The sequence below is a fragment of the Rhipicephalus microplus genome, unplaced genomic scaffold (assembly GCF_043290135.1).
Source record: "Rhipicephalus microplus isolate Deutch F79 unplaced genomic scaffold, USDA_Rmic scaffold_39, whole genome shotgun sequence".
NCBI classification, from domain to species: domain Eukaryota; kingdom Metazoa; phylum Arthropoda; class Arachnida; order Ixodida; family Ixodidae; genus Rhipicephalus; species Rhipicephalus microplus.
In genome coordinates, this window is record NW_027464612.1 from 1,277,171 (window position 1) to 1,292,458 (window position 15,288).

The 15,288-nt window shown below is 44.7% G+C and overlaps 1 protein-coding gene across 1 annotated transcript; it reads left to right on the top strand.

The window, feature by feature from the left end:
• The first annotated feature begins 4,466 nt into the window (after nt 1–4,466).
• On the top strand, nt 4,467–13,975 carry LOC142786931 (uncharacterized). Its single transcript, XM_075884599.1, has 4 exons — nt 4,467–4,601; nt 5,082–5,354; nt 10,839–11,946; nt 13,941–13,975. Exons 1-4 carry the CDS (start codon nt 4,467–4,469, stop codon nt 13,973–13,975), a joined length of 1,551 nt encoding a protein of 516 aa, XP_075740714.1.
• The last annotated feature ends 1,313 nt before the right edge of the window (nt 13,976–15,288 follow it).

The window sequence follows — 15,288 nt, forward strand, 5'->3', positions numbered from 1 at the left end:
GCTCCTCGTTTTTTCCCCATGCGTCACTTTTTTACCGTTACCTGGCTAAATTTTCGCTCCTATACACAGATCGACTGAATTGACGGCGCACTCAGATTTAGCGTACATGCTCGTTGTCACATCCTCTCCCAAAATTCTCATGCCTGTCGTGCCAGAAAACAGCTTTGCAATGAAAATCACTATCGTGCAGCTGAGGAGCTGTATCATGCACAGATCATAATGTCAGCCTGATCGCACGAAGTAACGGTAATAACTTAGTAGTACACCATGCATAACACAAACGTTCAGTGGGCCCTTAAGTTACGTCGTCTTGACTGCAAAAGTGAAAGTTGTGCTTTCCCAGCATTTTCCTCAACTATGAGCCATACACTACAGCTGTGTTTTGTATGAATATAAAAGAGAGTACTGCTTAAAATGTTGAGTACACTGACTATACAATTAAAAATATGGTAATCAGAATTTCTAAGAGTTACATTTTCTTGTAAAAAAACTGACACATACTTATGTCAAGATTCATGCCGAAAGTACGTCTTGCCCAAGAATATTTCTGAAAAATTCAGCATATTCCACGTAGCTCCGGAATCGACATTATGCGAAGCATGCGGAGGCATGCTTAGCATGACCATGTTGTAATTTTTTTATAGCGGCACGTTATGAAATTATGCCAAATATACGTCCAAATCTTCCACACACAGACATACATTGAAGAATTCCAAGTGTTTATATAACCAGTTGTTTGCACTTGTGCAATGATGCAAACATGAACTTGAGCATTAGGAACACCAGAATCAATAAACTGGTATGAAGTGCTGGTGCCAGTGAGGATGGTAGCCCTGGACGCTGCTGCATAAATCAACTTCAGTGCATGGCACCTAGCAACAATTGACGTCAACTCGATATCACAGCTGCATCATAGGAGTACATATGTAATGTTTATAAAGCTGGATTGCCACCACTGCAACCACTATTTACGTTTCATGACCATATGAAGGTATTAAGCTATTTGAAAAGTGGGTCCGAGATCTGGCGTGGCTTTGTTGTAGAATATGCTTGAGTGCCGCGCAGAATGCTTGGGTTCAATTCCTGATGGGACCGCGACATTTATTCTTTGCATTCGTCGGGTCAGCACTGCCGATGTAAGGCTTTTTGGATGCGAAGCATCTCTGACTCACGTGTTTAACGCCGTACGTACGTCCGTGCAAACGCACCGCAGCGCGTTTTTCTCGCCGCAGGTATTGGAGCACTGCCAAGTAGGTCAAGTTGCAGATGCACGTTGACGTCTCACCCGCAGCAGCTGCCGGCTCCTCCACCCGCTCATAACACACATCTCTCCCACTTCACCCTCTCCACCACCCGCAACGCTCGACCGCACGTCGAGTGGAAACACTTTTTTAGCTCGTTATCTGCGATGAAACTTACACGAAACCCAACCCGCCTCCCATGTCTTTGCGTTTCAAACAAACGTTTACTCGAGTAAACAATACACCGAGTTCGCTTCCAGCCGTTCTTCCAGCACCCGCGTTGACGCCCGTTTCAACTGGGTCAACGACGTGAGCACCACTACTGCTTCGCATCCCAGCAGGGTTCTCTTCGGGGAAATGGTTCATAATTTCTCAATGCTCACGTGTCAAAATTTTCCACGTGTGTTCTCGTCATTCCTGGGTAGATGCAAAAAATTAAGTGTCAATTACTTGGGGCACATAGCCGCCCGCGGGTATGTGTCACTGTTCAGCAGGAAGCGTTTGACGACGCGCGTAACCGGATTGTGACCTTATTCATATCTTCACCGGCGCGTCGTATTCGTCAAACTATGGAACTCTCCCATACTAATTTTGGTTCACGCCAAGTTAAGGAGGTGATCACGAGAGCACCCAGACGTGAGCGGCTAGACAGACAGACAGACAGACAGACAGACAGACAGACAGACAGACAGACAGACAGACAGACAGACAGACAGACAGACAGACAGACAGACAGACAGACAGACAGATAGATAGATAGATAGATAGATAGATAGATAGATAGATAGATAGATAGATAGATAGATAGATAGATAGATAGATAGATAGATAGATAGATAGATAGATAGATAGATAGATAGATAGATAGATAGATTGAAGAAATGCTTCGCCTGTAATATCTTTACTCACATTTGTAAAACAGCAACGGTAAAATAAATATGAATTACCTTTCTTAGGTTTAACCAATCACAAGAAGGCTGTTTGTTGATAATCTGCATGCTGTGAAAGAGCTTTTCGTATTGCTCTTCACATGTGCGGTAATTCGTTCCATTTATGCACTTGGAACTGCATGCATGCTTTCATGACGCGAGGACGCGCGTTGCTGTTACATGCAGCGTTCAGTATTTCTTTTGTCGAGCTACACGATAGGACATGGCACAGCGCTTATAAAGCACTGCGCATTGCGCCATGTCCACTTATACTCTATGAATGAGTCTTGGCGCTGTCAGCCACAATGATTCTTCACATCCATCTGCTGGTGCGCAAAGTTTGAACACAGTGAAAGGTCATGAAATATATATATATATATATGTGTGTGTGTGTGTGTGTGTGTGTGTGTGTGTGTGTGTGTGTGTGTGTGTGTGTGTGCGTGTGTGTGTGTGTGTGTGTGTGTGTGTGTGTGCGCGATAGCAGCATCCGCATCCACACGGGCGCGCGCGTGCGTGCACACGCGCGTTTTAATGTCGGGTACCCCTAGCTGCCTGTAGCACGCGCATGCTATTGCGTGTCTTTGAACTCACCGCCACACCTGTGGAGAATACAAAAGAACGCAAGGGCTCATGTACGCAAGCCACTTGGAGCCGCCGCACTGAAACTCTGTATTGATAGCCTGTTTCGCTCCTGCAAGGGCTGTGTGCCGCAAGGAAAACATAAAGGTGCAAACGTCCTCCGGCTAGCTCATACCTGGAATTTTCACTGACACCTAACGCTGCTTTTTCCATAATGCAGACGCCGCATAGATACCAGAATTTGCCATGAAAAATTACCAAGGAAGCACCGGACGACCCAGCCCAGCTGCACAGTCATTTCTGTTTAAGGAGTTTTTGATCCCCCGTTTAGGAACCAAATATACTGCATCCTGTCTATTGTCGGTGGATTTATCGGCATGTGTACATTGCGTACTCACAAACCCGCGTTAGTCTTGCAACAACGTGTTCGCATGCACGCGCTGCAACAGCGCAACACGCTCCCACGCGCTGCAAGCAAGGGTGCAAGTTGAGCAGACGAAACATCGGCGGCCGAAGCCCTGCAGCGGCTTGCGCTTCGCCTTCCCATACTGCCTTGCGCCCGCCTTTGGCGCGCGCACAGAAAGCATACCGGTAAAAGCTCTCATTTCGGAACTTTGTTCCCGAGCACTAGATTCGTTCGATTCACCTGCACCACGTGAACCAGATCACAGGGTGCTGTACTTTGTCATTCGTTTCAGCGGTGCAGCATTGACGACCTTTTAACTCTGTCATTCGTTTCAAAAGGTGCAGATGAGGGGCAGCACTGGTTCAAGATTTTCCTGCACCACCTACACTGATGGTGCTGGCTTGGTGCAGTCGCATGTGCAGCTGAGCAGACGATGCAGCACTTTAGTGTAGGTGGCTTAGGCTTCATACCCGCCTCTTCAAACGCGGTGTGTTTCGCCATTATGTTTGCGCCTCATAAACTGTCCACATGTGTGGTTCGCCATCGTTCAATGTTAGCTGTACGGCGTGAACTGTTGGCTCATCGTCATTCGTTCCGGGGGTCGCGCTGTGCCTGCACCGCTGAACTCACGCTGCACAATTTCTGAACTTCGCGTGCACAGTCGTGAACTGGTTCCAATTGGTGCAGGTGAACCACGGACCTACTGCCCTCGTTGTTCAGTGGTGGTCAGTTGTGTCAACGCAGTCGGCGTTGGTTGTGCGGTTGACTGTGCGGACCATTCTAACCGTTGACAGCCGGCGGATTCTGCTACCGTATCGTGTTGGAGATTGCATGTGATCTTCCAGTTGTGCCTGTCAATTCTGTTGCACTTTTCGCGTTGTAGCTTGTTCGCATTTATTTCTCTATCTAAGTGTGCTTGAAGTGTTCGTGTGCAGCTGCTGAAAAGCCAACCCTAACATGACCCGTGCACTCGTTGCCGGAGACTCAATGTTGAAGTACCTCACAGGGTGTTTCACATTGAGCTCCAGGACACATGTCGAGGTTCGCTCATTCAGCGGTGTGCGGATCGAGAAATTGTTCTCTTTAATTGCTCATTCTCTGGCAGATGTGCACGTGGTCGTTCTTCACATTGGCACTAACAATGTCGGTGAAGAACCCCTCGTGCTGATTGCCAGGATCCGATCACTGATCTCCAGCATTCTTGATGTCAATCCGTCAACCCGTGTTGTAGTGTCTGCAATTCTGCCGAGACAAGCGAGTTTACGCAAGTGCCAGTGGGCGCTGTCTGTCGGAGAATTGGAGGCGTTCAACATGGATGCCGGGGAGACGAATGCCATTTTGCAGGCGCTGTGCCACAAGAATGGCTACGGTTTCGTGGACGGCACATGCGAGCTAATGGGAATGCTGAAGGCTGACGGCGTGCACCCGACGAAACATGTTAGCCAGGTAAGCAATTAATGTGGATGTTATAAGGGGCTAGCTGCCTAGTCGGTAGCGGCTGCGGACGATCAAAGTTACGGGTTAGCGACGAGTCAACGACACATATTGCAATTGTTGCATTTAGAAGATACGAATTCAATCCTCCAAGAAAACGTAAGCGTGCTTGCAGCGCTACAGTGCACGTGCTTCATTGAAAGCGCCCGCGAAAGATAAAATTAGGTGAAATTAGGCGTGTGTAGCTGTGATAGTCGTCCTACATATAATTTCCACGCAATGTGGTACCGCGCGGTGAAGGCCACGTAAACGTGGACGTTGGAGTATTTAGTTAGCGGCATTCCGCTACGGCCTTTTTCGTTTTTTCCAGAGTTAATTCGTTATGTTGGCACTGCAGGTCCACGGACGACCTTTGAACATAAGTTGCATAAGAGAGGGCACGGCAACGTTCTCCAGAACAACATGTCTAAGCTTGCATGGATTGTCGTGCAGGTGTTTCTTCTTGTCAAGCCTGGTCCGCTGCCTGATACTGGACGGCCATCCCACTCTGGGCATGCGCCACTGGATCGCGCTCCAGGCACGTGGAAACCACCGTCGACATCGCAGCTACGCACCCTCGTCTCCAGTGAACCACGCCGTTGGCTTCAGTCATCGGTGACGTCAGTGGAGCCGAGTATAAAGCACCAAGATTTCGCCTTCCGCCTCAGAGGGCACGGCAACGTTCTTCAGAACAACATGTCTAAGCTTGCATGGATTGTCGTGCAGGTCAGTTTTCACACCCCTAATTCATCTGTCCGTACTAGTTGCTACGCTCTTTTGATTCTGCCGTGCCCTCGGCAATGTGTCCAAATTGTTGACGATTGCTGGTCTGTCTTGACGATTTTGCTGTGTGGTGATGTGGAGAGCAACCCTGGTCCAGATCTTGAGGAACTTATAAATAGTATACTAGCTGAACTAAAACAATCTAAAGAGGAACAAAAGAAACGCGACACCATACTTTCAGACATTAACAAAAAACTTTCCAAACTAGACGAAGTATTAAAGGTATCAAAGGCGAACGAAGAAAAAATAAAGAAACTGGAGGGAAGAATACAGCGCGTAGAAAAGGCTCTGACAGAACAAGACAAAAAGCTTGTCGATTACGAAGATCGTTCAAGAAGGAATAATTTGGTCGTATTCGGCATACCGGAAGGACCAGACGAAAACAGAGAAATTTTGGAAGACAAAGTTGTTTCTAAAGTTTTCCAAGACACCCTAAAGGTCACAGTTACTTCCGTGGAGCGCATTCATAGAATTGGACGGGTGAATGAACAACGCCCAAGGCCGGTCATTGTGCGGTTGTACAATCACAACGAAAAACTTTTGCTTTTCAAGAAGTGTAGCATACTAAAAGATTCGGGTGTATCAATATCTCACGACTACTCGCAAGCAACACTTCAGCTACGAAAAAGGCTCTGGAAAACAGTAAAGGACAACAGAAGTCAGGGTGATAAGGCGTACTTAGTTTATGATAAGCTTTACATCCATAATGACGTCTACGTATGGGACGAGCATCAAAACCGTAAAAAACTGTTGCGCAGCGCTGCGCGCTCAGAAGATTGACATCACAATGACGAGCAAACCTTAGCGCACAAGCGGCTTCGTTTGATAAACCTCAATGCACAGAGCTTGCGGAACAAACAAGAACAGTTTGAACATGTTCTGCTATCCTATGATCCTCACATAGCCGTAATTTCAGAAACCTGGTTGCACCCTGACGATCGAGATAGTTGCGTGTTTCCGCCTTCATATACGTGCTATCGTAAGGATCGCAAAACAAGGGGCGGTGGCACTGCAGTTCTTGTCAAAAGTGGTGTGCCGTCACATCAATTGCCCGAGATTGATGTCGACCACGAAAGTGTGCTTTGCAGATGTGAATTTTTACGAAACCAAATCATCGTCGTAGGTCTGTACAGACCGCCCAATGCTGAGCCAGATTTCTTGTTAAAACTTTACAAGCTAAATCAGTATCGCAACCAAATTCTTTTAGTTGTTGGGGATTTCAATCTGCCTTGTATTAATTGGGAAACGCTAAAGTGCGGCCCAACAGACATACCGAATTCTGAAATTTTTCTGGACATGCTCTTGGCGTTTAATCTGACCCAAACCGTTTTACTTCCCACTTGGGTGACAAGCTGTACGTCTTCGATTCTAGATCTCGTCTTGTGCTCCTCAACTATAACTGACATTACCACCGATATTTGTGAGGGAATTTCAGATCATAAATTGGTATACTTTACGTCAATGCTCCCACGCCAATCCAACCCACCCCAATACAAACCTATTACTATAAAGCAGTACACATCTGCAGATGATGTAAATATAACTAATTATCTCGAGGAAGCCATTGTTTTGTTTGATGATAGTGATGACATCAATACATTATGGACAAAGTTCAAAGCGCACTGTCATTTCTGTATCCAGCATTTTATTCCAGATAAAGTGAAAAAAGTTGGCAGGACGAATCCGTGGATAAATAGAGAAATAATTCATGTGAAGCGCAAATTAAAACGCTTGCGGAAACGTTCCAATGCTGCTCAAGCAGACATTTCTAATTTACAGGCTACATTAAAGTCCAAATTAGCTGCTTCTAGGGATCACTACTTTAATGTGACACTCAATCGTTTTGTATCCGGAAGTCCCTCTAAATTTTGGCAATTTTTATCTCATAAGGGTGGCACGAGGCTTGATCAAATCGCCAAGGGTGATCGGGTACTTACTGATCCAAGAGAAGTGGCGGAGGTGTTTAACGAGTATTTCCAAAGTGTGTTTTCAACGTCAGATCCTTTAAACGGGGCTGTTTGTGAAAATGATGATTGTGGTGTCATTCAGATTTCTTTGGAAGGTGTCACAGAATTGCTTTTGCGATTGGATCCGAAAAAATCGACAGGCCCTGATGATATCCCTTCCGCATTTCTCAGACGCTATGCTACACTGTTAGCCAGGTTCCTTGTAGTCATTTTGCAGAAATCCGTTTCGTCTGGTGCGATACCTGATGATTGGCGTATTGCACGTGTGACTCCTGTGTATAAGAAGGGTAACCGTCTCAATTTTTGTAACTATCGGCCCATCTCTCTCACCTGTCATTATTGTAAACTGCTGGAACATATTATCGCAAAATACCTCAATAACTTTCTTCAATCCCAAAATATTCTCACTGAGCACCAACACGGTTTCCGACGAGGTCTTTCTACTACTACGCTGTTATGAACTACAATTAATGAATTTGCGAAGGCTCTAGATGCTGGTAGCCAGGTTGACGTGATCTTTTTTGACCTCTCGAAGGCGTTCGACAAAGTTCCCCATAAAAAATTAATAAATAAACTGAAGTCAATTGGCGTTCCTTCAGATATAACAAATTGGGTCACATCTTACCTACTAAACCGAAAACAATACGTAGAGATTGAGGGCTCGCGCTCGCGTTTCTTAGACGTTTTTTCCGGAGTACCGCAGGGGTCCGTACTCGGTCCTGTTTTATTTAACATTTATATTAATGATTTGGCTCAAGCAATAGATACCAGCGTATCAGTTAAACTGTTCGCAGACGACTGCATTCTTTTCAAAGTCATAAACTCAACGGCAGATCAACAAGTTTTAAACAGAAACGTCGGTAACTTGGAAACTTGGTGTTCCGAGTGGAACATGGTAATTAATCTAGAAAAAACTGCTCACTTGTGTATCACCAACAAAATCAACAAGTTTCACTTTAAATATGAGATAAAAGGGTCATAGATTACACAAGTCGAAGAATATAAATATTTGGGTGTTACAATTACCTCAAGCCTCAACTGGACAACCCATATAGTAAATACGTCCTCTTCCGCACGTAAAAAACTAGGGTTTCTAAAGCATCGATTAGCTAATGCCCCCAGTTCCTTAAAGCTTAAAGCTTACAAAACAATGGTAAGGCCTTCCTTGGAGTACGCCTCCGTAGTATGGGACCCTCACACAAAGAGCAATATACAAAAGATAGAAAAAATTCAGCGCCTGGCAGCCCGTTTTATTTACAGTAGGTATAGACGCCGCGAATCCCCCTCTGCGATGTTGCAGTTGGCAAATCTTGAACCTCTTGAGGACAGACGACGAGCTGCTTTACTTAACTTACTCCGTCTAATATATTTTTCTTAACTCGAAATAAAGCCAGAAAACTACATGGTAAAGGATTCTTCCAGGCCTTCTCGTCACAAAAACAGCTGTAGCATCAAGCCAATTTTCGCAAGAACTAATTTATACAAACACTCTTTTTTCCCGAAATCAATCTCTGAGTGGAATTTGTTGCCCCGAAACTCTACTCTTCTTTCCTTTTCACCATGAAATGCGCCTTGTGTTTCCTGGCTTTCACAATACTTGTTTGATTTAACAATTTGTTGTGTGCCTAAGAGTGTGGTGCTTTGCTTATGGATTGTGTTGCAGTGGGTGTACTCAGCCCTCTGGAAACGAGTATAATTTGATGGTGATTGCTATGTTTTTCTTACATTTCGTGTGTAACAGTATCAATTTTGTTGTAACTTTGTTGTACTTTTATTTTACCTTTGAACTTGCTGTACCTTTCCTGCTTGGACCTTAAATGGTTCGCAGTATATCATGAATAAAAATAAAATAAAATGCTTAGATCGTCGGAATCGAGCGGCGGCTTGTTGATCATGTTTTGCACATGTAGAGCCTTCCGAAATGATTTGATTAGAGTGAAATGACGCGTGCAGTGGGACTATTTGCGACTTCGGCTACCAATGATATAAGCGGGTTTTACTGTGTGTTCATTACCACAGTATATTTGAGAGGCGCCAACGGGTAAGCTCACTGGTGCACAGCCTTTATGCAACAGCAGCTCCTTTACTCAGAAGTGCAGAATAAGCAATCTGACAAGAACTACTAAGGAGGCCAGTGAGGTTACCTCCCTTATGTGCATTATCTCTGCCATGAGTTGACAAGCATCTGGTGTAAATGTGAATTCCCTATTGTGCATCAAAGGAAAGATCAATACTACTGTTACTGTTATTGTTATGAACACAGATCATATTTCATCAAACCCATGTTAGCCCATTTTATTCTCTTAATTGAAATACTGAAAATGAGATGTCTGATATGCCTTACTTGTTTCCAAAACAGGGCAGCAATGTCTGATATATAAAGTAAAAATTCTGCAAGTCCTTTATGTAATTCGATCATTATACATCGAACGTCCCAGCCGTTTTGGCAACCGTCTTAAATGTATTGGAAAAAAATCTTGCTGGAGCACTGTGTTTAAAATAGTGAAGTGGTAAAATTTTTCTCAGAGAAAAAAATTTTGGGTCACGTGGCTGCCTTCTGAGTTACCTGAAAATTGCAGAACTCCTCGCATTCGATCAGGTCGGCATCAGCTCACACAAAGTCATGTAGACCAACAGCACCTGGTGTCGCTCCATTGAAGCTGAAATGCCAAACAACACTGTACGTAAGCAATTTCTGTGAGGTCTTGGCATGCGTTTGGACAGAAGCACATCAGCAAGAAGTTAGGCAGTCTACAGAACATCTATCGAAATTATGGCACAGTATATGTCATGTGCTGATATAGTTACCAACAGAAGCATTAGCAAAAAGTCTTCTTTTGAAGAAAAAGAAGTCATTTTGCTATCATCATTGTCCAACAACCTAAACAGCAATGGTTGCACCAACGCCTTTTGGCAAATACCCAAGTGCCCGACTTGTGAAATGAGCGCCGCTGCAATTTTTTTACATCTACTTTCTCACCTAGTTTAAGGGTCTAAAACAGTCGCATATTACTAACATGTATTTTGGGAGTGCTTTTAAAATCTCTTCGCTGTTGAGAGAGAGCAAACACCTTGTACCAACAGAAGCATTAGCAAAAAGTCTTCTTTTGAAGAAAAAGAAGTCATTTTGCTATCATCATTGTCCAACAATGTAAACAGCAATGGTTGCACCAATGCCTTTTGGCAAATACCCAAGTGCCCGACTTGTGAAATGAGCGCCGCTGCAATTTTTTTACATCTACTTTCTCACCTAGTTTAAGGGTCTAAAACAGTCGCATATTACTAACATGTATTTTGGGAGTGCTTTTAAAATCTCTTCGCTGTTGAGAGAGAGCAAACACCTTGTACTCAATGAATGTTCATCATGGACGTTATATTTCTTCATTGCTATGAGAACTTCATTCTTTGGGGCTTCCGTTATGGTGGGGTTCAACTGTAAATGTGCTCTTCTGTGTTCCAGCTGTTGGGGTGCCTGCTACGTGCAGCCATCAAGGAAGCAAGCAAGGACCTTGAGGCAAGCCACAATGGAGCATTACAGCAGCAGCACCAGAAAGAAAAGGACCACAAGAAGCTTCGATTCCAGTACAGTGATCAGTCAAAAGGGCTGGCACAGTATTGGAATAATGTAACTCATTTCCCAGCTCTTTCCACAGACCCTATGCTTGTTGTAGCCCCTGCATCTCCATGCAAGGAAATGTGGTCGGACGTTGCACGGAAGTCTGATTCTGCTACCCTACAATGTCACAGTGCGATGTCAGTGACACCTAAGGTCACAGAAACAGACCCTGCTCATGGGTACCCTTCGCTGCCAATAACTGCAGTGGCATGCACCAGGGCTTCAGCTGTGACTGTTTTCGCTCAAGTAAAACGGCACCCTGTGCGCGCTCCTGCACTTGTCGGTGGTGTGTGGATGCAGCACAAAGTGAAGAAGACTGGGCGTACTGCCGTGCCACTGTGCTCTGCTGCTTTTGAGCAGAGCCCACCTTCTGACTGTGGGCCACCCGACGCCTGCGACGTAACATCCACGGTGAGCCCCCAGTCAGGAGGTGTGGTTCTGCGCAAGGGCAGCAGTGCGGCTGACACCAGCACTTCCACACCTCGTGATGATCCCCGTGTAGAAAAGGAGGTTAGAGTCGAAAATAGGAAAGGGCACAGTAACAAGAAACCAGTTTCTCCTGCTCTTGTCAGTGGTGCGAGTGTGCACCACAAAGTGACGAAGACTGGGCGTACTGCTGTGCCACTGTGCTCTGCTGCTTTTGAGCAGAGCCCACCTTCTGACTGTGGGCCACCCGACGCCTGCGACGTAACATCCACGGTGAGCCCCCAGTCAGAAGGTGTGGTTCTGTGCAAGGGCAGCAGTGCAGCTGACACCGGCGCTTCCACACTTCGTGGTGATCCCCATGTAGAAAAGGGGGTTAGAGTCGAAAATAGGACAGGGCACAGTAACAAGAAACCAGTTTCTCCTGCTCTTGTCAGTGGTGCGAGTGTGCACCACAAAGTGACGAAGACTGGGCGTACTGCTGTGCCACTGTGCTCTGCTGCTTTTGAGCAGAGCCCACCTTCTGACTGTGGGCCACCCGACGCCTGCGACGTAACATCCACGGTGAGCCCCCAGTAAGAAGGTGTCGTTCTGTGCAAGGGCAGCAGTGCAGCTGACACCGGCGCTTCCACACTTCGTGGTGATCCCCATGTAGAAAAGGGGGTTGAGTCGAAAATAGGACAGGGCACAGTAACAAGAAACCAGTTTCTCCTGCTCTTGTCAGTGGTGCGAGTGTGCACCACAAAGTGAAGAAGACTGGGCCTACTGCCGTGCCACTGTGCTCTGCTGCTTTTTAGCAGAGCCCACCTTCTGACTGTGGGCCACCCGACGCCTGTGACGTAACATCCACGGTGAGCCCCCAGTCAGAAGGTGTGGTTCTCTGCAAGGGCAGCAATGCAGCTGACACCAGCGCTTCCACACTTCGTGGTGAGCACAGAGCAACTTCAGCAAAATTGTCACACAGCCATATTTGCACAGGTGGAGGAAATCTTTCTGTAGGGAGCACATTCAGCACTTATAAGGAGTTTAAAGCTAGCTGAAGGATGGAAAAGTGAAGGGTTCCATCCGATGCGTATTGAAAAATCAGATAAAAACCCATTGTGTACTGAGAAAGATTTAAACAAAGCAGACTTTCCTTATGTTCGAGTTAAATTTGTCTGTTGCCACGCAGGGCATCCAAATCTGAGGGGACAAAATATTCGATCCAATCAACGCTTCAACTGTACAGGTTGCAACGTTGAACTGAAGCTTGCGCTGCGGGTTTCTCTACAGCCCTATTATGAAGTTGTAAATTTAGCGGGTGTGCACAACCATAAAATAGGTCCCGAGGAGCAACTTCAGGAGTTGATTTCTTGTAATGTGAAACCTAAAGAACTAAAGGATGCCATTCTGAGGAAAACGGGAAAACACGTTACTTCTCGTGATATTATAAACATGAAGCATAGAACGGTTCAAAAAATTCAGGACAATGCTCATCATGGAGCCCTTCTGTTAGAAAAAATCAACGAATTGTTTTCAGAAAACTCTGGGTGGAAGGTTCATATTGACAAGAATACAGAAAATGGTCTCTTGTACATATTGCTTCAATCAGAGCATGTGGCCCAGTTACTAGAAAAATACCCTGAAGTGTTGTTCTTTGATGGTACGTATAAAGTTAATAAAGAAGGGTATATCTTGCGTTCGATTATGTGTGAAGATGGAACAAGCCATGGGAGGCCTGTATGTTATGCATTTGTTCAGCGGGAGACATCAGAAATATTAACGTCTTTCCTAGAGACATTCCTTTGTTTGAATCCTGTCGTAGAGGAGAAGTGCAAAATTGTGGTAATGGACAAAGATTTAAATGAAATGAATATAATTCAGCAGCTTCTGGCCAAATGTAGAATCTTGTTGTGTTCGTGGCACGTGTTAAAGTACTTACACACGAAAGTGATGCAGCATAAGTCAAACAGTCTAGATAAGAAGTATGTTAAAGATATAATTACGAAACTGGTTTTTGCACATACCGTAGATATATATCAAAGGCACTTGCAGGACTTGGAAAAAGCACTTGAAAATGACAAAGCCCTTGTGCAGTACTTTTAAGAAAATTGGCACAGCTGCAAGATCATGTGGGTTCATGCTTATCGTGCAAATGCATGTAGTTTAGGAAATAATACTAACAATCGAATGGAAAGCCATAATCAAAAGTTAAAAAATTATCTAACACGTGACATGCGCTTAGTGGAAGCAGTGAAAGCTCTGATAAGGTATGTAACCCACGATGCTCTAGCACTCAGCCATATGCAATATAAAGAAATGAGAACTTGCATTGACACCAGTAAGACTGATAAGTTTTGCAGTGAGGTGTCAGCAAAATACACCGAATATGCTAGAAAATTGGTATGTAAAGAATATGGGCTGTTTATGAAATATCCAGGATACTGTGTTGTCTGTGATGGCAAATGCACCGTTTTTGTTGGCAGTAAGCTTTATGAAGTTACTAATAATATGAGGACATGCATATGCACATTTAATGCGCAGTACCAGCTGCCCTGCAGGCACATTCTTGCAGCTAGATCAAAAAATAATATGGAACTGTTTGATGAAAGTTGTGTGTCAAAGTGCTGGCTTAAATCTGATTTTGTGCAGACCGACCAGACAGTGTCACCAGACAAACTAAGCATTTTAACCACAAGCATGGTAAAAAAGGTACAGCCAGAACTTGATAACTCAGAAGCCAGATATAAATATGCATATGCACGTCTGTTGGAACTTTCAAAGGAAGTGGCTAATGTACTAGCCCAATGTAGCGCAACTGAACTTTGCGAAAAATTGAGCGAGTGTGAGGACTTTTTCCAAAATCTTGTTACTTACCCTAGAAATTAGAAACATGATTCACCCCTTCCTAAAATAGCACAAAGTAATGAACCAGTTAGTGGGGAAGGAAAAAGCTTAGAAAAGTCAAAAGAAGTAAGTAATTCGTGGAGTGTAGACCTGAATGACTATCTATTGGCCAAGTCTGTAGATGATGGCACTATGAAGAAGGGCTCCACAGAAGATAAATCGGAACTGAAAGTGCAATCTGGTCAAGTTAAATCTGATTCAAAAGATGAAATTAACTTTACTATAGCCTCGCATGATGATAAGGTATGTCAGGTTCTAGCAAAGACATCGGACACTAGCTTTTCGCCTAGTGATTTTGCACAGCAACTGACAGCGCTTAGCATACCTCTAGTTAAATCCGCTCGCGGCCGACCACGTAAGAGATGTGCACATGATACGAAGCGGGGAGAAAAAAGACTACGTTTGCATGTTTTGAAAAACTCTCAATTTAAAGAAAAGGCACCTGTGACAGTCGTTGGTAGAACAGTGGAAGAAATTAGTGACCCCATAGCTGACGCGATTTGTGGTCCAAATAATTGCAAACCGTACAAAATAAGTTTCTCTGATTTAGTGGCCTTACAAGGCACGGGATGGCTGTCAGATGCAATCGTAAATGCAGCGCAACTTAATATTTCGCGTCAGTTTCCTGGTCTGTGCAATTATCAGGATGTTCTTCTTGGGGAGAGCTTGACATTTGAGAAGCGAGACAACTTTATTCAAATTCTGCATACTCCTGGGCATTGGGTTACAGTGAAAAATTATGGTGCCCCTACAAACAGTGTTTTTCTGTATGATTCGTTAGACCAGGACATTATGCCAAGTGTAGCAACTCAAGTTATGAACATAATGAGTCTAGCTTCTAATACTCTCACCATTCACGCTAAGGCAGTACAGCGTCAAGAGAACTGTTATGACTGTGGCGTTTTTGCCATTGCTAATGCATTCACCATTGCATCTGGCGTCGACCCGTGCACCGTTGCTTTTGATAAGACGTTAATGCGCAGGC

Coding starts and splice junctions, on each gene's coding strand:
- LOC142786931 (XM_075884599.1), top strand. CDS start 4,467: ATGGATGCCGGGGAGACGAATGCCATTTTGCAGGCGCTGTGCCACAAG. Junction 4,602..5,081: donor CGACGAAACATGTTAGCCAG/GTAAGCAATTAA, acceptor ATTGTCGTGCAG/GTGTTTCTTCTTGTCAAGCC. Junction 11,947..13,940: donor GCAGAGCCCACCTTCTGACT/GTGGGCCACCCG, acceptor TTTAATGCGCAG/TACCAGCTGCCCTGCAGGCA.